General features: G+C 32.6%; 2 protein-coding genes across 2 annotated transcripts in view; one reads left to right on the top strand and one right to left on the bottom strand.

Annotated features, from left to right (window-relative positions):
- The window catches only part of LOC108910289 (methionyl-tRNA formyltransferase, mitochondrial), a 66,540-nt gene that overhangs the window by 1,600 nt on the left and 38,077 nt on the right, over positions 1-26,863 (top strand). The window lies entirely within an intron of this gene.
- On the bottom strand, positions 2,689-14,832 carry LOC108910279 (moesin/ezrin/radixin homolog 1). Its single transcript, XM_018714841.2, has 6 exons — positions 14,594-14,832; positions 7,176-7,444; positions 4,503-4,733; positions 4,184-4,444; positions 3,585-4,134; positions 2,689-3,473 (listed from the first exon to the last, which is right to left on the bottom strand). The coding sequence occupies exons 1-6, from the start codon at positions 14,771-14,773 to the stop codon at positions 3,309-3,311; spliced, it is 1,656 nt and encodes a 551-aa protein (XP_018570357.1). The 5' UTR covers positions 14,774-14,832; the 3' UTR covers positions 2,689-3,308.

The following is a 26,863-nucleotide window of genomic DNA, read 5'->3' as shown; positions in this document are numbered from 1 at the left end:
TTGCTGCATACTATAAATATTGAAATTGTTTTTTGTTATTCTTAACATTACATTTAAAATTGTATTTGCAACAAAAAAATCCCTGTAAGCTTTTTTTTGTGAGACAGTTTTTTTTCCTTTTTATTCGACAGTGTAGTAGGCTCATTTTGAAAAAAAAAAGGACCCAAAAATTACTCATTTTAAGGTTAAAATTAAATTTTTGAACAAGGATTGAGATTCAAATGAATTTATCGAATATTCAGAATATTCAGTACCGTCGAAATCCTGAGGTTCTTATTAACAGTGCCTACCAGTATCTCCTCTTCTAACTGATACTGTTGAGTGAGGATTAGTTTCCTTTCAACGCTGATACAATTATATTCAGTCAATGAAATTTTACCTTTGTTCAATTAATTCGTCATCCCAAATTATGTACATTGTTCTACATCAAACCTCCAAGATCCAGATATTTGTGTATTTGGAATATTATTTTAAAATCTTAAACATTTGGGTACAGGATTATCAGTGTACCATTTGTCTTTCCTCGTTTACATACATAAATGCATTAAACGAGTTGTCTCTGATTAAACGCATAGAATCAAAAGTCGCCTATGCACAAGCATTTTCAAATGAAATTTATTCTCGGAGCAGCCGATTGGTTGAATTTAAAAATGCCGCCATGGATTGTTTTTTGATTTAACCAATCTGGTGCTTTGTTTTCAGGTAAGTAATAATCTGAAAATCAAGAGCGAAAAAACATAGGTCATCACACGTCAATTCTATTTTCAGCTTTACTTATCTTCGGTAGGAAATGAAATGTACCTAATTTACTGTTAATCTTAGAGAGAGTACACAAGGAGAACGAACTCCATGTAACAAATCGGTCGTTATTGGTGTGGTTCGGTGTCCTTGTCTGATCTCCCCGTCTCCAATCTCCATGGTTAATCTGTAGAAACACTTATTTTAAGGCGTATTCCGACGATGCGCATAAATCAAGTTGTCGGTGTTCTGTACATGTAATTCATATAAATTTAAATGTTTTATAGCCATTATACTATCTCTATACAGGATGTTTCGGTTTATGTTTCGATTATTCCTTCATATGATTTTTTAGTGCTGATATTTGAAAAAACATATTTTATAAAATATTTCCGACTTTGATGAAAGTATATTTAACGATTTGTCTGATTAAACCTTTACTAAATTTCATTATAAAGAGTCACTGCTTGTAACTCGTGGTGATTCTAAGAAAAAATATACTGTTTTATTCTAAAAACGGACCATTTTAATCTTATTTTTGCTTTTTTAACTTATATTAAGTAAATCAGCTATCAAGCACCGGCAATTTTTTCTGGAGTTTTTTCTCGGACTATTTCCCCGGAGTTTTCCCCCGGAGTTTTTATACCGGAGTTTTTCCCCGGACTCTTTCTCCCGAATTTTGAAACATAAAACAGCTGGTACACATTTGATTATAGTCAAAAAGCGGCTATCTAACAGCTAATCACGTTTTACTACTTTTTATTACAGTATTTGTTTTATAATCAAAGCTCCATTTCCAAAGCTTCAGTGCGTTTAATTCTCGACAATTAAGGAGCGTGTTTAAACTGAAACACGTGTTTTTTATGATTTCTTTTACGGTCTAAAAATAATCGTTTTTATAGTTTTTGTTTTCAAAAATAGGGAGCAATTTTCTAGGTAACGCTAATTTTAAAAACTAAATGGAATAGCAATATTATAATCAATATAGGGTCAAATGTAAAAAGTATTAAGTATCCACAAAATTTACTTCATATGAATGTTCTAAAAAAAAGTCACGCAGTCAGCGACTTACCGATATGCCGATATGATAGACGTTAATATTAGATCTTTTTTCTGGAGTGGGCCGTGCACACCCCTGCTCCCCTCTAGCTACGCCCATGGCCAGATCCAGTGATGTCAGTTGTAGCTTTTAGTTCTGGGTGTCTTGCGAATGTTTGTATTTAAAATCAGTTTATGTAAACAATATTACTAATTTATTGGATTAAGGATCGATTTTATATTATAATAAAGCAACCTTTCTCTCATACTTTTACAGACCCGTTACCCGTTAATTTCAGTCGGCTGCTCAACCTGAAACAACAATTTTTTTTTGCTGTTCTAGAAAAATGTTTTTCCCAACTAATTTATGTGTCAACATCTCAACTGCGATATATTTAGACGTAAACGTAAAACAAGTAAATAGTATATTGTGAAAGTACACATTTTAATAATGATAGTAAACAAAAGCGCTTGCGAAAACACCAGGACGATACTTATTATTGAATTTACGCAATACCGAGTTTATTTCACTAGTTATATATTAATCTTTTATCAATTCAGACGTATGTAGGTAGGTATTTGGAAATCAGGGGGGAAATCTTAAACATTGCTGCGAGGTATTGTGTCTGGTGAACTAAACATGCTAAAATACTTGGCAAAACATAAATTCTACGTCACAAATTAAGTTTCTATATATATGCGTTTTTTTTTTGTTTAAACGTTAACACCCCATATCTTTCTTAACTTGTTTATAGGAATTTTTTTTAATTTATAAGTTGTGACGTAGAATTTCATTAAAGTTTCACCAAGCAATTTAGTCTCACCCTGTGTATAATTCATAAACACTAACCAGTCCTTTGTACGGTATTTTTTTTTAAATATTTATTGGGTAAGGAATAGATGAACACAAAATGAGTTTCAAAAAATTATATGTTGGTAATTTTCCAAAATAAAAAACAGTTGTTACTATTTCTATATAATTAGTAGGTAATATAAATATACAGTTAAAAAAATATACTTACATATTAGAAATAATCGGGAACTAAGCAAGTAATCGTAACAATTTTAATAATGTGGACGGGACAATCTCATGTGAGTAGACATTCGTAAAGAAACGACTTACCTACTTCATAAAATTCTCTAATACTGTTACCCGTTTCATGAACAACGTTTCTTATTGCCGATAATGTGAAGTAATATTGTTCACTAAACCATTAGCGGTATCAAAGAATATTGTAAGTGTATACTTTCTTTTTTATGCCTTATAACTAATACAGTTTTGGCGTATAGGAGATTTTCCGCTAAATCCATCACTTAATAATATATTTACAATTTTATAGGTATCAGGAAAACAAAACTGGCCAATATGATTTTTTTTAAATCCATAATAATTATCTTATTTAAGTTCCCCGTATATAAGTATATAAAAATTTCCCAGCGGTTTACTGCGCAAGAAAAATCTGTTCAATTCGAATAGAACTCAGTTTTTACATTTTGATGAGAACATATTTATGAGCTTGATCTTTAAAGGACTACATGTTTTCGAACATTTCTACTCTTCTAACCGTATTACCCCTGCGAATGTCCGCAAGAGTTTTATATTTATCCCTGCCCTCTGCCACGTTAACCCTGTGGATTTTATCCAATGTCGTTTCCTCTTCCTCGTGTCTGGTGTGTTCCAACTTGCCTTGAAGCATCTGAAAAAGAACGTCGAAAAATTAAATACAAGTCGAAGCTGCATTTGGTTTGAGGAGTTGATGACCGTAAAAAATGTTCTTTAATGTTTTTCGATCGTTGGTGATACCCACCTTAAGCTGTTCCTTCAGCTGTTCGTTAATTTGTTGCAGCTCTGGAAGAGAAGTATCAGCTCCTTCGGGCACCGACTCCAGCTCTTGTTCCTGGAGCTGTCTTTGTCTCTCTTCCTCTTCTCTCCTTGCAGCCTCCTCTAGCTGTTGTTGCCTATATTCTTCTTCCTTTCTCTTGGCTTCTTCCACTTCTTCTTGCAGCCGCCTAGCCTCCGCGTCTTTTCGTTCTACCTCCTCTTGAATCCTCAACACTTCTTCGTGCTTCGCCCGTATTTCTTCTTCTAGCTTCAGTTTTTCGGCAGCCTCCATGTTCTTGCTCTGCTCTAGACGGTCCATCATTTCCCGAAGTTCGTTGCGTTGAATCTCCAGTTCCTCCTTGGACTTCTGGAGCTCGTCCAGTTGTTGTTGGAGCTTCTCTATCGTTTTCTGGGCTTCCTGGAGGTGTTTTTGACTTCGTTCCATTTCTTCCTTCATCCGTTGGATCTGTTTCTTGTATTCGATCTCGCGTTGTTCCGCTTCTTCCCTGAGCGTCTTTTCTGTGTAGTACTTTTGTCTAAAAGAAATAAAATGAAATAATGGTACACGAAGTCTTCTTAACTTACTTTTGAATGTTCTTGTTTCTTCTGATCTCGTTAGCCTTTTCTTTCATTTTTACAATTTCGGGTGTATCAGGCTTTCGTCTTCTAATATACAAAGTGTGGTTGCCAATACCGAGGTTAAGTATCAACTTGCTTATCTTTCCGTTTTGAGTATATATGATAAAATCTTTCGCCGATTTGTCTGACGGTTTTATTATGAACTTCTTGTCCTTGAATTTTAAGTTCTTTATTTCAGACCATGGGAAGGATACGGTGGGATTCAACCTGTCAAATAAAAATAAGTGAATATTGGCGCTAAACGACTGGAAAAGGTAAATATTACCTATCACTTTCTTTGTATATGTTAAGGCCCAAAGCAGTGATGCCAAGCAGAGCTTCTGTGCCTTTTCTGTTCTTTATGTGAAAATAAGTGACGCCGTACATTTCCAAATTCTGGACCAATTTCAGATATTCTAGCATGGCTTCCTCTTTATCCAGTCCTCTATGTTTCATCCACATGTCTATTATGCTGGTATGCCATTCTGATATGTTCATATCGTGCTGTTTAGTCACTCTATATATAAAACATCAGCGTTAAGAATATTGTAAATGGAAAGGAGGCTTGTTTAAATTCTGGTTATAAATGAGAGAGTTGTAAATTTTTATTGCCCACGTTTTAATTCAGTGCAATAAGATAAAAAAATTATTTTGTCCTGTTATAAGTTATGTCAAGAGATAACTCGTGGACAGTTACCTTTTAAAATATCTCATCAGACAATTTTTATTCCTCTCCTACATACTTTGGAACTTGATTTTTAAATTATACCGTCCTATACAGGGTTGGGCAAATGTGTCGGAACACTTGTGTACAGGGTGAATAATAAATTTGATTAAAAAATACCTTCAACAAAAGTTCTTGTAGTACTTTATTTTTAAAGATATGTACGGCGTTGTCGGCAGTTTTTTAAATGGACCGCCCTGTTTATTTAAACATTTTCAGAAATACAGATTTTCACCGATTACAATGATATAGGGTTTGGTGGGACTGCGATTTATTGTTTTTTAAATGTTAAATAAAACAATAAAGTAATGAGTAAATAATTGTATTTAATGAAAATTAAATTTGTTATTGCAAAATTTGGAGCACTTCATTAGAAAAAGATTCATAATAAATGTTCGAACTGGTGACCTTCGACAACCTGACAATATCCATCCTAATCGACCAACGAAGGCTCATAAGGAATTTTGAATGGCATGCTGTGACATTTCTTGAACAGCCATCCTAATTAGATCTTCTAACGACTGAGGTTTGGTCTTGTAGACAACAGATTTTAAATAGCCCCAAAGGAAATAGTCTAACGGACTTAAATCTGGCGATTGCGGTGGCCATTCTATCCATATCTGTCTCTGTGGAAATACATTATTTAGGTACCGACGTAGGTCAACTCAATAACAAGGCAGAACCCTATCTTGTTGGTACCAAATGCCATTTGAGAGTAGTTCAGGATTTGCTTGGCTTGGAAATAAACGAATCAATGCTGGAACAATTTGCTCGCGCAAAAGTTGTAAATAACGATTAGAGTGTGTCCTCTGATTATGCCCATCCAGACATTTAATTTCTGAGGGTATTGAATGTGATGTTCTTCTATCCAATGTGGATTTTGATCACTCCAGTAACAACAGTTGTCGATTTACAAAACCCTTCAAGCAAAACGTCGATTCATCGGAGAAAAGTATATAATTGACAAAGTTTCCATTATTCTCAATGTTGTTCATCATTTCCTCACAAACTTGCATCCTTCTATCAGGGCCATCCTTAATTTTTGTATTAAATGTACTTTATACGGATGAAATTTATTTTTGGACAATATCCATCATACTGATCTCTCGCTAATATTGTGATATAAGGCTACTTGTGGCACTGAAGTTTTTGGTTCTTCTTGTAGATTGAGAAGAACATGTGTTTTCATTTGTAGCTGATTTACGTGCGCCGGATTTTGTAAGATTTTTAACACTTCCCATTTCATGAAACTTTTCCTCAACTCTTGAAACTGTTGATTTTGAAATATGGGAATTTCTTTCAAGAAAAGTTGCAATAAAAATAATGCATGCATTTTGCAGAGATCTCTTCTCGTCTCCAAAACCAACCAACATCAACAACGAAATTCTTTCTTAATAAGTAATAACTATCTGTCACTATTGACAGCATCTGATCATGATTTGATTTCTTTTAAACAAAATTTTCAAAAACGGTACCAAAACCGTAACAAAAAATGTAAACAGGCAACTCTACTTTATTGTTTTATTCAACTTGTAAAAAACTACAACCCTATATCATTGTAATCGGTGAAAATCCGTCTTTCTGAAATAAGTTAAAATAAACAGGGCCGTATCTCTAAAAAACAAAGTAGATGTTGGGAAATAAAGTACGTCATTGCAAAAAATAACTAAAATACTACAAAAACTTTTGTTAAAGGTATTTTTAATCAAACTTATGATTCACCTTGTACACAGGTGTTCCGACACATTTGTATCTGTATAATTTGACTATTTAACAAAATATTTAAAAAAACTTAAGCTTTCAAATGTTTTGTCGAGTTACAACTACAATTTTGTTACATAATTTAAGTCGAATTTTGTCCAGAAACAATTTTAATGAACCAAATTTATCCAAAATTAAATATCTCAAAGCGTTGCTTTTTCTAAAAAGTTCTGGTGCAAAATTAAAATAATTTAAGAACTGCAAGGAAACCCTGCTTGTGTGCATCCTGTATATTATTTTAAATAACTCCGAATAGCTTACGCTGAGCTATTCAGCAGTTTGAATAAGTATTTACGTTTAATTGTTAACCAAGTCTCCATTTTTTATATTACAATGATAAAAATATTTACCAAAGTCCACACTGCTGGTTTATTTACGGAATAAATTTCGACACTCCGATAACAGTTAATCCCTTAATCCGATATTTTTTCAAGGGGCTAATCCTTAAGTACAGCTCTACCTTATACCTCTTACCTGTCGGGCAGCAGTTTCTGCTTCTTGAGGATGTCCTCGTTGTGCTCGTTCTTGTTGTAGTCGCCGTACTTGGCCTGTAGAGCGTAGGACGCCAGTACCACGCAGGTGTCTGGGGGACAGTAGATGACGTCCCTTAAGATGTCCGCCTTGACTTGCAGGAAAAAGAATTCTATGGTCACCGTTTCGATTAGTTCTTCCACCACGTCTTCGGGGTAGAACTTTACTCTGAACTGTAAGTTCGTGCTGTTGCTCCTCAGTTCTCTCAACGCCTGAAATCAAAAGAACTGTTCAATATGACCACCGTTTTCTATAATACATAAATTAATTCTATGCAAAAAATTTAAATGCACTCTTTTCAGTATTCGTTAATTCTGCAAATAGTGAACAGCATCTTCATGACTGTTCTACAATTGTTCCTTACGCACTTTCAATTTTAAGGCCGCTTAAATAAAAAAATCACAGGGATTTAAGTCAGGTGAACGTGATGGCCAGTGAATTAAAGCATCTGTTGTTCTATCCATTTGCCTGGGTACTGATCAGTAAATGTTTTTTCAGTTGCGACTGAACTACAGTGGTGCTCCGTCATCCATAAACTACAGCTGTTTTTAAGTAGAAGTCAAAAATCCAGGGTCGTATTCTATGGCCAAAAATAAGGGCTTTTTCTCATATAAATGTGGGGTTTTAGGACAGCTATTGTCCAGCTACAGCGTGTCAAAAATTAAAAACAAAAAAATTTCTAAACCGTTTGAGATAATTTAACCAAATTCGGTGTGCATATATAGTATAACAGTAGGTATGAAACAACAAAATACCAGCTTTATAAACTTACCAGTGGCAGAGGTGTGGGTATCATCGGTCATTATTTGCCAATAAAAATATATCACCCTCTATAATAATACAAATAACAGGTCATCATATGCGCCATTGTATTATCTTTACTTTTTGTTTCTTTACAATTTTTTTGTACTCCAAACCAATTAACAACAAAATTGATTTATTTGATCAAGTGCATTTTTACGATACTCATTACATCACTTAAAATGATAACAAAATAATTAATTGACAATTAAATTACTTTACTACGATTTATTATAATAAATATTAGAAATGGCCACCTTCAGCCAAAATACATGCTTAAAATCTTCTTGAAATTGCAGCTTGAATACGTGCAAAAATTCCAGGAGTAGCTCTTATCACATTACAACCAACTGTAAATTGTTGATGTAAGTGCTCCTCAAATTCAATGTGATTCTTATAAATTAATGTCTTGAATTGTCCCCAAAAAAAAAACCAATAAGGTTAATATCGGGTGATCTGGGTGGCTAAGGTTGACCTGGTTCTTGAGTGCCTCGTCCAATCACGTTAGTACCGAATCCTTAATTAAAAAATTCACCAGCAGTTAAACTAAAATGTGGGAGAGCCTCGTCGTGCATAAACCACATTCTTTCTCTTAGTGCACGGGGAACATCGTCAGGTAGTTCAGGTAAAACGTTTTCAAGAAATTGTCTGTAGGAGGCACCGGTTAAAGTTCTTGGTAAAAAGTAAGGCCCAACAAGAGAATTTCCAATAATACCCACCCATACATTCAAAGAAATCTGATGTTGAAATCGAGATTCCATTATGACACGAGGGTTTTCATCAGACCAAACGTGTTTATTGTGGAAGTTCATAGCATCTCTGGAAAAATTAGCTTCGTCGGTTAATACCCCCAAATTGAAGTTGAAATTTATAATGAATTGTAAAAAAAAATTATACTGTTAGTATATGTGGAAATATTTTACATATTTTTATACCTACTAATTATAAATAAATATATTAATAATAATTTTACAAAATAATTAGTCCTTTAATCAATATACAAAATCCATATTTATATAAAATGTATGAAAAAATAAAAAAATAAAAATATTGATTTTTTTGGGGGGTTGAGGGGGTTAAATTAATTTTGAAGGGTTAAAATAGTTTTGACAACATTTTTTTATTGTGAACTATTGTCTAAAACATTTTAAATATAAAAAGATGCAAAAAAAATTTTTTTTTTTCAAATAATTCATTTTTAGGGGGGTAAGGGGTGGTTTTACAAGGGTAGAAATCATCCAGAAGTAATTTTTTCGTCGAGCTACCCCAAATTAAAAAAGATGGTTCTACGTTCTAACTTACATAGAACCTGAGATATTACAAATTTGACATTGTCATTTTTTTCCTGGTTGACAGGAAGATCTCCCCACCACCACTCCCTGAAGGGCTACTGCCGCGTACCATTACTTTGACGGGGTCTGGATTGATCAATTATGGGCAAATTCAATTAAAATTAACAGGGCATAAAGTTTAAACCTTCATTTACAAAACGTTAAAATTTCAGTTCTTAATGTTTATAATAAATTCCTCTGTGATTAATAAAAAATTGCTAACTCCGGACGTATTGGTCGTAAAAACTTGTTTTTTTTTCAATTGGTAGGTAGGTTTTCTTGCGAGCTTTCGAATGGTGTATATAACTTCTTTCAAAAGTTAAAAATCGCGGAGTTATTTTATTTGTTTGTTAGGGAAAAAAGTGCCTTCTATTTGGTAACAATTATATACAACTAAATTTGAAAAAAAATTATTTTTTTTTAACTAGAGGATACTTGGTGTCCCTTCGAAGAAAATGAGTCCAAAAAGAATGTTTTAGTCACAACCCTGCCCCCGGAATAGTCATTTGAAAATGGGCCTTTTTTGCAAATATGGGATAAATAAATGGAATTTTGCAAAAACTATTTGACCGATCGAGCCCATCTTTTGCATATCTCTTAAGGATATAAAAACTCATATTTTGGGAAAGTTTGGTAAGATTTTATTAATTATTGAAAAAGTTATTAACAATTAAAGAAAAAGCACATTTTCCGTTTAATTTTGCAATAACTTTTTTGTTTATAAGCAATTTTAACTTATAAAGTCTCATTTTAAAGATGAGTTCTCTAGATCAAATCGTCTGTTGAACTTTTTTGCTAAGATTAATATTTTTTTTACAATAACGCGTAGAACGAAAAATGACGAATTTTTTACCTATTTGTTGATAAAAAACAATGACGCTATACTTTTTTCATGACCCATTTGATGAGACGCCTCTTGTATTATCATTCCCAAGACTTTCCAACAATAAAATCACGCCCAGTAATTTTTACGAGTTCTCCATGATTTTTCACCTTTATTTCTTGGTCTAAAAGTGAAGACGAGCGACAATATCAAAAAGTAAAAGTTGTCGAACTGGATTGAATTAGTTGTTCGGCGATTACTTTATTCGCTGTACTTTTGGAAACTACAGTCTGCCACTGTATCAGTCTGATTTCCAGGATTTCTTCTTCCACAATTAGTGTTCGACGACGAAGAGGTCCCGCATTAGATACCTCTGTTAATTTTAAACTGACGTTTCTTGAAGACGTATTTCAATATTTGCTGAAATTCATGATAACTCGCGCGCACTTTTACGCCAGCTTCCTTCGCATAATCCCTAGAACTGATAACATATCGGTTTGTTCGTCAAAACTGTATCTGTTATTCACTGAATAGTTAAAATCAATGAAACTGATTTATCATTAACAATTCGTGAGAATAATGACTGTCACCAGCGGTGCCCTGATATCGATTTCATAAAACAAATACAATACAAAGACTGCTGACAACAATTATCACATTCTAACTTTGCTTATTTTTTTGCTTTTATCTTCGAAGATGTCGTTGCTGTGACACAAGCAGTATTTTTGCATTAAATAAAGCTATCTAATTATGATGTACGAATTACACGGGTAATATACGTAGTTGTTAAAAGTTCCAGGGTCTGGAGACCCCCCTTGAAACCCCGGATCACCCTAGGCAACAAGGGTGGGCCGTATGGAGAAACACAAACAAATTGGATACCGCAATTAGCAAATGAAAGCGAAATAGGCGAACGTTAATACGAAACTAGAAATCTCAAATTTTGGTTCGGCAAACGCGTGGTTTCTCTCGTCAACCTGGGTATTTTGAAACTAAATTATAATGTGTTGTTTAAATTTAAATATTCCGTGCCACTTTTTTGATTTTAGAATTAATTGATTTTTATTTTAGATTTGTTCCTTCACAGCTAAGGCAACTAATATAATTTCGCCAAAATTCCAATAACAGAGTTTGGAACAAAGGTTGGACATGTGAAAAGCATAGCAGTAAATATAGGTGTGTAAAAATAAACAGTGAAAGCACATCTTAATTAAATAAACATATAGCCTCACGCCTAATTTGATGAAATACGTTACAAAATACATAATTATGATGAAAATATTCACTGTACAATTTTTGAGGGACACTGGGGAATTAGATTGAGAAAAAGTATCTATGTATAATAAAAAATATAAGTATAATAGGAAAAATTAATCTGGTTGAAATAAAAAGTTTATAAGAGAATTTGAATTTTTCATTTGATGCAATTCTAATCATACAAATGAATAAAAGTAATAGTTTAATAAAAATATTAATTTTGGACAGCATAACTAGTGAAGTTTAAGCCTAATAAAATATTTAGTCCTATGTGGAATGAACACTATTATTAACATTTTTTATAGGAAAATTATATAACTTGTTGCTCTTCGACTTGGCAATTTTATTAATTCAGAATATTTATTTCTGGCGTTATAGATTCAAAGTGAAAGTACCTGTTAAATTAGTAAAAAAGTATATTAACAAATTTGATTTGGACACATTCAGTGCGTTCAAGAGAGAGTAACTTCCTTTTCTCTATTTTTTTATTAAGTTTTAAGTTCAAAGATACGAAGGTAGATATGAAGGAATATTTATTATATGAATCAACAAAAGTAAAGATAAAAGCGAGTATCGAGTACTGATACAGGAAATAGCTGGGGAAATATATTTCTGTTTTATTTACTCAAACTCCGCAATTCTCTACGGGATACTAACCAAGGCAAACAAATTTTGAAATGTGATTTATCCGTCAGCCGCATAATTGAAATCGTGTATAACTGCTATCTTGTTATAAAATGGGATTCTATTTGTATTTAGCTTAGTTTCTATGTCAGAACTTCCAACAGTGAATAAATATAGGCAATTTGAACAGTTTTGATTATTTTTCGAAATATGTTTTCATCCAAAAGTTATAAAATTCAGGTTAGTCTTGAAAGATGTCTATTTTAAAGTTATTTTATAATGAAAAGTATTTTAAAAATGCTCTTATCTCTATCTTAAAAATTTTATATATTCATTTGTTTCTGAGTTACATTCATGTTTGTGCTGTTTCGGATTATTTTTGTCAATAAAAATGTGTTATTCGATTTTTTCTTCGTAAATCCTGTAGTTTCTCTGTTAAAGGTATGTATTAAAAATGTTTCTTGGTTAAAAATTCTATTTAATAAAAATAATAGCGCTGTTCCTCATAAAAAATCACCAAAAGGTGTGACTAATCCAATATTTCTTTATGAAGGTGGGAAATTCAACTATAAATTCAAAAATAAAATACCTGTTAGTAAAATGCCTGTAGATTCTAAGTATAATTGAACTTCAATAACTTGTACTTTGAAATTGAAGACTATCAACAAATTTTTATTTGAACTACTGCCAATAATTTTCATCGCAGAATCTAGTGGTCAAAGGACCCCGCACAAATCTTATGGAAATTGGGTCCCGGTCAAATTCGCTGAATTTTTGATATGTGATAGATTTCATCATACTGGTCAATTGTCTCAATGGCCACAANTGCATGTAAGAACGACCGGCATGTACAAATCTGCACCTGGATGTTGCGAACACGCATTAAATCTAATAAATTTCACGCGTGAGGGTGATAAACATTGCCGGGAAAATCGATAAAAACGTGCCACAAGTTGTTTTGTTAGCACAATACGATTTTCTTTAGCTGTTTGTGAAACATTTTCTGTAGCAGGTTTGAGTACATTTGTTGAGCAAAGCGATACGTACAGGGTGATCTAGTTTGGAATTGTAGGGCATAGGCCAAACAAGGATAGGTAAAAGGACTCGAAATTAAAGATTTAATGTTTAAAGATGAACCACTTTCTTGTTATTCAAATTAAAAATTTAAGAAAATTGAAAAAAATGGCAATAACACCACTTGGAAAAATAATTACATTTAAAAAAATCCGGACGGATTTTGCTGTGATCTCAATGAGTATGAACATAATATTTTTAACAAAATTTATATATTTGGGATCGGGCGTTTCGGATTATTTTTGTCAATAAAAATGTGTTATTCGATTTTTTCTTCGTAAATCCTGTAGTTTCTCTGTTAAAGGTATGTATTAAAAATGTTTCTTGGTTAAAAATTCTATTTAATAAAAATAATAGCGCTGTTCCTCATAAAAAATCACCAAAAGGTGTGACTAATCCAATATTTCTTTATGAAGGTGGGAAATTCAACTATAAATTCAAAAATAAAATACCTGTTAGTAAAATGCCTGTAGATTCTAAGTATAATTGAACTTCAATAACTTGTACTTTGAAATTGAAGATTATCAACAAATTTTTATTTGAACTACTGCCAAGAATTTTCATCGTAGAATCTAGTGGTCAAATTTAATCAATTACACTGATTACAGTTACAGTATTAAATGTAAATCACACATATTCGAAATAAAGGTTGCTAATACATAATTATTACGTAGGTAGTTTTTAATTGTTTATATTGGAAATGTCACTTTTAGGTCACGTATTTCAAATTTTTTAATCACTGGGTCACTCTTTGTTTAATATTTTCAGTTGAAACCCTGTGTTGAATGCCATTTTATTTATGTATTATACATAAAAATATCGTTTCCTTATCTCCATTTGTCCAGAAAATATTTAGGGATATAATATATATATTTTTTAAACTATAACTGTAACAAGTTTATATAACGAAGTGCTAACGGTAGTAAAAATTTGGGACATCCCGTAAATTAACCATCTTTATTTTTTTATAAACTTACTCCTAAAGTTTGATCAATAAAAATTGAACTACCCTGTACAAATCATTTGTACTGTGGGAGACAACAAAGAGTGAATTATTATTCGAAATTGTATCTGCAAATAAAACTGGATTTGAATTTAAAAACTTTTTATAGGTCAAAGTAAATGTAATATTTCCAAGATTCGGTGTACACCCTGTACACGGGTTTTAAAATATGGGAATAGTCATGGAAAACATGGTTATTTTTGTATTCTTTCTGCTATTTACCCCTGCGATCCTCACTTCCATCCTTTTTACCTTACCACACTTTCTTCACGTTAGTTTTTCCGCGCTCGTCACGACGAGTCGAATAGAATCACTCGCGCACACGCAGGTTAATTCAACCGGATGATAACAGCGTTAAAACCCGCCAAGGATATGACGCGGGAGTGCCAAGCGCCACAAATACTTAAAATTTTCACTGAACCAGCCCTAACATACGGAGCTATCTCACCTTTTTCGACTGATCCACCCATACCTCCTCGTTGTCGGTGCCGTGGTACATAAGGCCGAAGTACCACGTCTCCTGGATGCCGAGGGACTTGCATATCAGGCTGAATATCTCCCTGGTGGACGTCTTGGGCACGGCTTCGAGTGCCGACTCGTGCTGCACTGTTCTCACCACGACTTTCATCTTGGACTCGCGGAATTCACGGATAGTCACCACGTATCAAGGTGGCAGAGGAATGGCGAGCGTGAGTCAGTTAATAATAAATTGTAGAAATCTTATCAAACCGATACTGATTAGATAAAATCAATATGTTTGTGGCCGCTACAATACTGTATTTTATCCGACTGAATTTAAGAAGGAATATTATTGATGCATGTAAGAACGACCGGCATGTACAAATCTGCACCTGGATGTTGCGAACACGCATTAAATCTAATAAATTTCACGCGTGTGGATGATAAACATTGCCGGGAAAATCGATAAAAACGTGCCACAAGTTGTTTTGTTAGCACAATACGATTTTCTTTAGCTGTTTGTGAAACATTTTCTGTAGCAGGTTTGAGTACATTTGTTGAGCAAAGCGATACGTACAGGGTGATCTAGTTTGGAATTGTAGGGCATAGGCCAAACAAGGATAGGTAAAAGTACTCGAAATTAAAGATTTAATGTTTAAAGATGAACCACTTTCTTGTTATTCAAATTAAAAATTTAAGAAAATTGAAAAAAATGGCAATAACACCACTTGGAAAAATAATTACATTTAAAAAAAAAACAGACGGATTTTGCTGTGATCTCAATGAGTATGAAAATAACATTTTTAACAAAATTTATATATTTGGGATCGGGCTGCTCTCAAATCTCAAAAAAGTAGGGCCCAAGCAACGAAACAGAAAGTAATATATATTTAAAACAACAAAAATAAACAAAACCTTCATTTTTTAGTGAGTAAACAATGAAAATTGTGACTACTGACATTAACTAATAAGAAAATATGTATATTCAAATTGTTTTTTAACCAAATTTCAACATAAAAACGTGCTAAAAAAGCTAAACTCTGAAAAAAAACATTATTTTACAAATTCCCTTAAAGAAAGATCTTCAAATTCCATGTCCGATGCTTCTGATTTCAAAGTAACATACATGTTTTTGATTATTCTAAATATATTCAGAATCTTTGTCAGCTTCTAAAAGTGATGTTCATTATTTTTTTTATTACTACCTATTTTTTCTGGAGAGAAAACCGTTTTTTTTTCGATGCCGGAACTTTTGGAGCTCTACATGCAACTCTATTATTAATTTTATCAGTACCCATGCAAGCGAAATCACAATACAATTTTTTTTCGTGTCTTGTGAAAATATGTTAGTTTATCATGTTTTACGAGTCCCCTCAAATTATCAGCTCAAAAAAAAATTTTTTAGAGGTCACTCAAGATTAAAAATTTCCAAAATCGTCAAAAATTGAAATTTCTTAAAAAAAATTTTTTCTCGTTATTTTATAATTTCCTAGGTTTAAAAAAATCTCGATTCTGAAAATTTCAAATCGATATTTTAATTTCTAAAGGTCACTCATAATTATTTTAACTTTAAAAGTAGCGTACCTAGTGTTTTCGAGCGATCACTAAAAATAAATATCAACGAACTAATAATTTTTTTATTGAATTTGATGAACAAAAGAATAGAAATAAATCACGAGATAAAATTTCTCAAGGCAAAATTTACTACTACACTGTGAGTATCAAATAGGTGTTTATAATATATTAATTTTTTAAAATTTAAGTGTCTCGTGATTTATTTCTATCCTTTTGTTCATCAAATCCAGAAAGAAAAAAATATTAGTTCGTTGATATTTATTTTTTAGAGGTCGTTCGAAAACAGGTACACTACTTCAGAATCGAGATTTTTGTCAACCTAAAAAATGATAAAATAATGAGAAAAAAATTTAAAAAAAAAATCAATTTTTGACGATTTTGGAAATTTTTAAAAATCTTGAGCGACCTCTAAAAAAATTCTTTTTGAGCTGATTTTTTGAGAGGGCTCTTAAAACATGATAAACTAACATATTTTCACAAGACACGAAAAAAAAACAATCGCTTTTTTTGGGCCACCCTACTATACATATTCGGGAAAAACCTTGTCATGAAAATGTACACAATTGTTCCTAAAATCGTGACGAGAACAAATTGTGCGAAAATTTCATCACAATGTGGTTATTTTTACAATTGCGAAATTATTACCAACAAATTGTAGATTTTCTCAAATTTTCAAACAATATTGTAACACGGGCCGATAAAATTTTAACCTAACAACACCAATATACTTTCCCAAAGGATTTTGGTGTGCTTATTTCGAATCCGAGGTCCAAATTTCTCGATTGGCTTTGGTTTTCGAGATATCCTAATTAAAAGTGCTAAAATCGCGATTTTTTTTACATATTTGAGGTTATGTTACATGGGAAGGTAAATTTTTTTCTGAAACCATTATTGTTTGAGTTTGTAAGAAAATGTTATTTTTTCTATTTTGCTGAAAGGCCGCACAGAATAATAACATACCACCCTTCATAAGTTTTCAGCTTTATAAATATCATGATTGTAAACCAATGAGAATATAATTTTGTTTTCAATATTTCGCCGGAGACATCTAAAATTTATTTTGAATTTAATATCGTAAACCAAAAATATTATCTAGGCCCAAGTTATGGTCCTTGTGGAACTTCAACCTCATTTAATGAATTTATTATTCAATGAATTGAAGATAATGATCGTGACTGTACTTTTTAACTGAATTTTGATCTGTTGTTTTGAAAATGTATTAAACAAACGCTATTATAAGAGGTATTACATCACCTTCGACACATTCGTTCTCACATGAATTGCCTTCCAAGGTATTTATCTTGAAAGACTAATAATAAATATTACACTTTCTTATCAAAACAGACAATAGTAATCTTAATCTTTTTAATCAATCATTCTGTAATAAAATTTATTATAACTTAAGCTAGTAGGTCATTGTAATAGGAATAACAGATATATTTAGGTTTTATCTAGCCTTATTGTAGTTTAAATCCGTGTTTACATGGATATGTCTGTGCTTACTTCTCTCTCAATAAATTTTAAATTTACAAAAATTGCAAGGGAAGATGAAAATGACATGCGGATAAATAATTTCAATGGAATATTAGTATTTACTTGCATTAATTGTTTAAATGATGCCGATACATAAAAATTCGTTTAATAAGACAAGATGTGTGCCCATAAATGTCCTTGTTTTTGAAACAACAATAGTAAATCTCAATAAAAATAACTGAATAAGCAGAAAAGTTTTCATATATCTAATCTTAAACATGATGAAGAACTTAAATTCCTAAAGGTGGTTTCGAATTTATTTATATCTAATAATTGTAAATGTCAATAATGTCAAAAAACGATCGTGAAATACTTGTTAACAAATAAATTAACTCGATAATTACATTAGTATAATCTACGTAGCATCTTATCAGGATGTACTTGCCTACTTTTATCTTTGAGTTAACTTTTCCGAGTGTTATTTCGTTATATGTTACGTGTATAATTCCGGCAATTCCTATCCTAAGGCTATGCGGTGTCAGATTAAGCCAATCATTTGTAAAAAAAGCTAAAATGAATCTTGAGAAGTGATGAATAAAATAAATAAAACAAGAAAACTCTTTCAAATATCTTGAGTTATAATTACGTCTGTCCTGTTTGGACCGATGTCGTTAGAACTAGACTCAAACCCATAACTGACCTTTGCCACGGGTTCTATTTGATTCCGTCTCTAATTGTGATGTTCAGATAAGGCCCAGGGGCGTTACTGTCGATGTTTACAACGCAAAACTTTTTCCAGTTAGTTAGACATTGTCGAGAGGAAATCATGATTGCTGATGAATGATATCGCCCTTCGTTTATTGATCCATCTCGTAATTCTATCAGCTAAACGAATTGTAACGAGATAAAGCTGATATTTGCTAGCGTGGGTCGATACGTGTGTTACTTTTGAAAATACGCTACTGGACGAAAAAGGATAGCACGACACGCTTCAAAATTAAAAAACCGGGTTTAATAAATATGTACGCCGTCTTTAATTTAACTTGCAATTAGATTGTTATACTGAGTTGTGTATCAAAGTCCTTTAGACTCGAAATATTTTAGCGGTTGACTTTGAAATAAAAATGGAAAAAATAAACTGAAACTGAAAGAATACTAAGGATAATAAATGAAGCACTATCAAGGAACTAACAGCAATTGTTTTTTGCTAAACTCACGGTACTTTACTGTCCAAATTGTTTCTTTCCATGAGGATTTTGCCGTAATTTCTGCTATATGGTATATTTTGAGGTAGAATCTTCGGACCATGTCAAGGGTAATGACCACTTCTTTTGAGAACATTAAATTGAAAACTATAAGTAAAATAATAAACAAAATGAGTCTTAAATAGTGAGTTTAACAATCCTGACAAAAGAGCTGGGAAATTACCATTTTGCAACTTTTTGTTTCGGCAAGCTGAATTTATTTATAATAGATGCTAAATATTATAATGCATTTTATAAATGTTTAATTCAAAAGTCATAAATAAACTTCTTCTATTTATAACTTTTGATCTAATTAATATTTTTTGACGCTCGAGGGCTAGTTTTGTAGGTCTTTTGAAGACGAAAAAAAAGTACTTTACTGCATGTTTTCTCGTGGAAATGAACGTAAAACAGTTATAAGCGAAAAACGTGAATTTACGTAAAAATTTTACAATTAACCACCCCGTAAACAATCTTCTCCCCATTTTTATGACTGTGGAAATGAATATGTTATTGTACATAATATTTAGCATCTATAGTGATAAATTCAGCTTGCCGAAACAAAAAGCCGCGTCCATTTCCTGGCCTATATGCGTCAAAGTTAAGCAAATACATAGTCTTCAATGATGCTAAATGAAGATTGACGTAATTAGCTCTGTCATATTTGTGATCAAGGTACCTACATAAAAAAATTGCCATATTATTTTTTAGCTTTGTTTAAACGTAGAAGGTAGATGTAATTATATTCTTTAGTATTTGCAAGTATAAAATTCCTTCTTTTCAAATGGGTGCGGCAATCCTCGTAAAATGGAAATTTAATGCATCCCATTGTCCTTGAATCAATAGAAAACGCAGGTTCTAGAGCGAGGTATCCAGTCTGAACATAGTAGTAGAGATGATGCACTTTGGAAGCGAGGTTCAATCGTTCTTGCGGATAATAGTTTTTGAAATAAATAGAATGTACCTAATAATAGTGGGAATTCCCGGTGTTGTCGAATAACAAACATCAATCGAAAAATTTTGTAGACGAGCGGTTCTGTTGTTAAAATAACTCGGTATATCTCACGAGTTTCAATTGGAAAGTTTGAATAAATTTGTTTACAAGTTTCACCTTTTCTTTTCAATATTCAGATATTCAAATCAATGTAAATTATTTAATTTCTATGAATCTGTGCATTAACATTTTATTACATATTCCGTGACTTACTTTTACCTCTGCTTTCGTATTTCTTATGAGAGAAACTGTCTTTAACGAGCAGCATTTTTATCGTGGCTCCGTTTACTGACTTTAATTGATGTTAAAAAACTACTCGTGTACATATTAAAAGGGGTATAAAAAGGCTTTAGATGTATTTTTAATTGGAGAGTAAAAGCAGACTGCTACCAGAGCATTCTTTATAAAACGAGACGTTGAATTAACTAATATTTCTAAAGTTCTAATACTGATGGGCCTTCGACCACAGTCTGTAGCCTGTACGTTTCGCCAGTTAATATGACAAGTAACATGTGGTAAAGGATAAAGAAGTAGGCCCATAAGGATAAAAAATTCTCTTACGTATTTTTCTTCAACGAAGTGTGCTTATTTGCTCAGAATTAAAAGTAAGTTCTCAATTTCCTTAGAACCAAACAAATTAGAAAGTTGGTTTTTTTTTTTGGACAATTTAATATAATGAAATAAATTGGCTGTACGAAATGAAGAGAGCCAGGAAAACCCACAGTTATGGATGGAATGGATACGATGGAAACGGTTGATTATCTCCAAAGTAAGAAAACTATCTAAAAATCATAAGACAAACGTTTAGGGTTTTTTAAAATCTATTACAATGAAGAAAAGTTAAGTATACAGGATTAGTCAAAAGTTATGACCAAACAAAAGTTGCTTTTTCTTTAATGGAACACCCATATTTCAATTCTTCTAGAAATTCTAAACAAAATTCTTATAAAATTATACAAAATTATTTTAGTCCATTAAGTTTATAGTCCATCAAGTTATCTTTGAAAGTTTCTAGCTCCATAACAACTCCGCGTTCTTTTGTCTAACAGTGATTATCTTGACAACATATGTCAAATATTATTGTATTGTATTTTCGAAACCGAGCGAGTTGTACTAACCAAATTTGGACAGGACATAGCTAATACAATACTATATGCCTTATGTTAAAAATGTTGTCACCGTCGTTCTTGGTGGTGAAAATTCAAAATATTTGGAATTATTCAATTTTCGTGGCTGAAAACATACATAGGTATTGTATTTTCGAAACTGAGCGAGTTGTACTAACCAAATTTGGACAGGACATAAGCTAATACAATGCGTAACAGCGCCTTTTTGTTAAAAATGTTGTCACCGCCGTTCTTGGTGGTGAAAATTCGAAATATTTGGAATTATTTAAATTTCGTGGCTGAAAACATACATAGGTATTGTATTTTCGAAACCGAGAGAGTTGCACGAAACTAAATAATTTGTATAGGACGTAAGCTAATACGATGCGAAACATCGCCTTTATGTTAAAAATATTGTCACCGCCGTTCTTGGTGGTGAAAATTCGAAATATTTGGAATTATTCAATTTTTATGGCTGAAAACATACATAGGTATTGTATTTTCGAAACTAAGCTAGTTGTACTAACCAAATTTAGACAGGACATAGCTAATACAATGCGATACACCGCCTTTATGTTAAAAATGTTGTCACCGCCGTTCTTGGTGGTGAAAATTCGAAATATATGGAATTATTCTATTTTCGTAGTTGAAAACATATACATTTAGTGTGAATAATTTTCTCGCAAAAATGGCGCGTTTAAGTGAAACCGAGCGTATTGAAGTTTTACCTAATGATCATAGCATATGGAGAAGACGAAGTTGTGACGAAGCAGTGGATATTTTTCATAAGTTGCATCCCGATCGGGAACGTATTTCTATATCGACCATTTCAAAAACATTGCAACGTTATCACGAAATTGGAGGTGTTACAGATTGACGAAAAGGTTGAAAACCAGTAAGCGAAGAAAATTCTTTGAATGACACATTTGATGTGGTTCAAAATCCAATAAATTCGACACAACAAAGGACTTTAAATCGTCGATATTTCATTCTAAAAATATTCATTCATGTAAAATTTATTTGCTACAAGAATTGAGTGCATACGATTATGATTCTGCGAAGTTATTATGGATAAATTAAATTTAATCTTTGTCACCTACATATAGCTTTCTCACGAATCTACATTTTGTTTAAACAGGCACGTAAACCGACACAACTGTAGATATTGCTGCTCAGATCAAAATCCACATTGAATGGAGAAAGTTCACACCGAACGACCACAGAAAGTAAATATTTGGTGTGGCATTATTGGTGGACATAACATAGGACCCTATCTCATAAATGAAAATTTGACCTCTGAACAATATTTATTAATTTTGCAAGAACATATTATTCCAGAACTTCCCGAACAATAACAGTCCCAAATTACCGTCAGAATAAATATGGTTTCAACATGATGGGACGCCTCCATATTTTCGACGTGTGGTACGGGCATATCTAGATAAAACTTTCTCTGATAAATGGATTGGACGTACAGGGGCAATTGAATGGCCAGCTAGGTCTGCCGATATGGCCCCGCTTGACTCTTTGTGGGGGTCACATAAAAAATAGGCCGCAATATGTATATGAATTTTGTTTAGAATTTTGAGAAGAATTGAAATATGGAATAATACACAGGGCATTCCATTAAAGAAAAATCAGCTTTGTTTCGTTATGACTTTTGACTGATCCTGTATATTTAATTTTTCTTTATTGTAATAAACACTAAATCTTTTGTGTCTTATGTTTTTGGGTGTGCTTTCTTACTTTATGAGATAATCGACCATTTCCATACATATCAGCAACGCTGTTGGCATAATGATAAATAATTTTTTTTTTTATATTTTCTGTTACATTAGAATGGTAGAACTATATTCGAGGAATAATACTAAATAGAGTAGATAAGTATACCACTGAAAATAGAATACCTTTTCTTCATGTACGCTAGGCACAGCAATTTGAAATTTGAAATAATTTTTAAAAAAATATTTTTTTTTTAAGCATGAACGTTTTTTGATGAAGAAAATATAGATTATTGCTAAAACAGGGTTGCCACTGACCTGGAATACCTGGAAAACCTGGAATTGTCAGGGAATTTAGAAATTACAAAAAAGTCAGGGAATAGTCAGGGAATTTTGTAGAGTTATGGTAAAAGTCAGGGATGTTGACTAAGGTCAGGGAAATTCAATAAAGCCAGGAAAAATCAATGAAATAATATTGAATATAGCATCAAAATTTGCAGAAAATTTGCTTGCATACCGGATGTTTTATTCTGAACATATTTTTCTGCTTGGGTTTATTCGAATACGCCCTACGTGCGTTCTGAACGTGGTAACTATCGTATATGTTCCGTGGTGGTAGCCACGTGAACGCGCTATTTCATTTACTTCTGTTTTTTGTTCTGTTGTGCCCCTTCTAAACGTGTTCTCTGAACCTAACCTAACTAATTTTCACATAGACACGTAGACGGCGTAGATCTGTTTCTCTTCTATTAAATAGAAGAAGAAAATAGAAGAAAATCACTTGAAAACATGGAAAATAATTTACCATGTTTTTAAGTGATTTTTACTTTGTGGACGTAGACGTAAACCGGCGCCATTGAAAACATGAGCAAGAAGAAAACAGTTTTTAATGCAGATTGGGAAGATTCCAATATAAATCCCGAATTTGCGCAGTTTATTAGATCGGTAAAAGGCGATCCATTTGAAGCACATTGTTTAATATGTATTTTTGTTATTTTATGTGTTATTTTTTTAATAAAGTTAATTTTTTATTTTACAAATTGTTAATTACATTATTTTAATATTTTCTTTTAACTACTAATAGCAATCCTGGAAAATAATGTGCTTGATCATGGAAAACCTGGAAGTCAGGGAATTTCAAATAAAAACTTTAGTGGCAACCCTGTAAAATACCATTTTCAACTTAAAAAAATGAGTAAAAGGTGAAAAATGACTCGTTAAATTGATTTTCAGCGAAAACGACAAATTTAAACATTCCGGGCACTAAGAAAAAAAATCGAAGCCTTTTGAAGTTATCAGGGTTCTTTGAGGTTGAAAAGTTACTTTCAATATCCTTAATTTATTCATTATTTGCAAAGTTATACCAAGTTATTCAATTATCCCTAATTATGCATTTTTTTACCTTTTTTCTAACCAACATTTTCACTTCGAAAATTTTTTTTTATCAAAAACCAATAATTACGACTTGTAAAGAATATTTTGCAGTTTTCAAAACCCTGCTTGGATTTTCTGTACGACCATTATTTCCCGAGTAATTGATTGCCAAAGTCAAAAATAATTTTTTTGCTATGATCGATGATATTCAGCGACAAATAATCGTACAAGGCTTTGAAACCGCTCAAATTGAAGATAATTAAGTTATCTAAAAGAGCTTTATGGTGAAATCACTAAAAAAAATTGTTTGAAATCCATAGGCCTTTTTAAAGAAAAGCAAAAATTTGCAATTACTCAGAAACTGCTGATGCTAAAAAATTTTAAACTCCAGATTTGAAACCTAGACACTTGACGCTTCAATTTTCTTTTTTTATTCTCTGTACGACCATTTCCTTCCAAGTTACAGCTCTTTGAAAACCACCCAAAATTTTGTGATTTTTTTAATATCTCATAGTTTCTGTGCCTAATTAAAATGGGTGCGCTGAAAGATTTTTACTAGATATTGTGGATGTGGTTCAATACTGGACCGGGCCTTTGTCTACAGAATAGTTGTTTCCTACAATATCATTAATTATTATATTAATTGTCAATGTAGTCGCTTTTTTAGCATACGTAAATATTAGTGTCAAAGAGCACGTACCAATACGATTTCATCAAACGAAACGCGCCATTACACGAAGACGAAGACTATCCTTCGAAGGTCCTTGCTTGCAAAACAGCTCAACCGCCCCTCTACAACGGGTAACGAGAAAAAGACCTCCCATTAAATTCTCACACAACCGACACTCCTTACGTTTCCTGGACAACAAATCGACCTCTGGGTAAACAACAAACGGCCCTAGCGAAGTTAACCATCGCAAATTAAGATGTTTGGATAGCGTCGGACCGCCGCGACGTACGCCGAGCGTCGCCGGCCCGCGGACGGCTCCGCGGCTCGGCGGCAGTTCCAGTTTGCGTCCCGCGGCGTCCCGGTGCCCCGAAACGCTCTAGATGGCGTCGTCTTGGTGAAGCACGCACGTGGTTCAACAACCGGTGGGTCTCGATGTTAAAAGGAAGATAACCGACGAAAAGGAATACCAAAATGTAAGTGTAAGACGCCAAAATTATTCTATGAAGTTCAGATAAAGTTTGGTGAAGTTTTTTTTAATCAATGTAGCCAGCAAGGGTCTGAAGAAGTTATAAAAATTTTTTTGGGAGGTGTTTTCCCTGGTAGTCGCGACAGTGATTTTTTTCTTGAGCTTTTAATGGTTTGATTGCAGAGTTATATAAATTTATTAATTGCGTACTAAGCCTAGTTTAAATTAAAAAAAATTACACGAAAATGCCTTATTATTTGACAAAAGTGGGAGATACCTTTTTCTTAGAAATAGAATTAAAGGATACTTATTGGTGTTGAAATTTTGGGGTTCTTAGTGACATGCCGCTCAAAACCGCCACTGGTTGACAAATTTGTATACCAGTTCAAGGAATATGTACTTTTAATTACATAAATATTTAGAAAAGCGTCTCATCAATCCACGTCACACATCTTCAGATATATTTGAATAAATATGATATTTTTTAAATTCAATCTAGCAAACCAATGGTTTGAGATCATATTTGAGATAGTCCTGCATACCGATTTTTTTTTTTGGGCTCATATAAAAATGAGGTATATTTATAAAAATCTCAAATGGACTCCTTTAGTGTGACGTCACATATTTAGGCAACCCGCAACAAATTGTCAAAGTTGAAATTGTACAGACCGAATCCGATCCTTATGTACTATTTACATAGATGAGTTACATAGTTCAAAAATGAACAACTTCAAATTAATTTATTTTTGCAAGGATTTGGAAGTATTTAAGAACAACCAACACATGTTTCGTGAAATAGATACATTAATGTGCTAAAAACTTACAAAAAACGATATAAAAGAATATTCCTAAATTTAAATAAAGTAAAAGTTTCCTAATGCTCATGCTCGGAAAGAATAGCAGGTGAGATCTTGTTCATATATCATCGCTGTCATCATTAGCGTATTTTTGTTGATGATGTACTGTGTCAGTGTGTTTATCGAGTATTTTTTTCTTCAAGTGGTTTACTATAGACGTACTCATAACCATAACCAAACTTTCCCTGAATGGTATCCTGTTGCGAGGCTATTTCGTTTACATGAAATTATCTTTAATGTGCATGCGCAGTAACACTGATAAAAGTCAATATTGTTCTATAATTCTAAACATAAATTCTATAATTCTTTTAGCTTGTCACTTGTGGTTTGAAACTTCTTAAATATTTCTAATGCCAGAATATCCCAATATGTAAGGTCATGACAAAGGAGCCATTTTTTTGGCACCTATGTCCAAAGTACATAAGGTCGAAAATCGATCTAGTAAAATTATTGACAAATTCTTCATGACAATGTGTACTTATGGTCTGCCTATTATTTGGCGTAAGTGACGTCACTACTAAAAAGGTCTATTGTTCTGTGGTTTTATATCATCCTTGTTTTACATCGACTAAAATTATTGGTACTTCGGGAGTAGGTACCTCAGGGTTCAATTCTTGGCCCGTTATTATTCAGTATGCCCACTAATGATATTTGTGATAACCTTCTAATATTCCTTTATATGCAGATGACTTCAAACTCTGTTTACCTCTGTTACATCTGTTGAAGTATTTCAAAAAGGTTTGTCGGGAGTAAATAAATGGTATCGAAACAAAAAGCTA

This window comes from Anoplophora glabripennis, unplaced genomic scaffold (assembly GCF_000390285.2).
Source record: "Anoplophora glabripennis isolate ALB-LARVAE unplaced genomic scaffold, Agla_2.0 scaffold27, whole genome shotgun sequence".
Lineage (NCBI taxonomy): Eukaryota > Metazoa > Arthropoda > Insecta > Coleoptera > Cerambycidae > Anoplophora > Anoplophora glabripennis.
The sequence above is the reverse complement of the archived record's forward strand: the minus strand, read 5'-3'. Positions and strand labels throughout refer to the sequence as shown.

What these genes read in the sequence shown, in the direction of transcription:
- LOC108910279 (XM_018714841.2), bottom strand. Translation starts at nt 14,773, where the DNA reads ATGAAAGTCGTGGTGAGAACAGTGCAGCACGAGTCGGCACTCGAAGCC. An exon ending in ATATACAAAGAAAGTGATAG is followed by an intron (nt 4,445 to 4,502) that starts GTAATATTTACC and finishes TTTATTTGACAG; the next exon opens with GTTGAATCCCACCGTATCCT. An exon ending in AGCTGAAGGAACAGCTTAAG is followed by an intron (nt 3,474 to 3,584) that starts GTGGGTATCACC and finishes GTTCTTTTTCAG; the next exon opens with ATGCTTCAAGGCAAGTTGGA.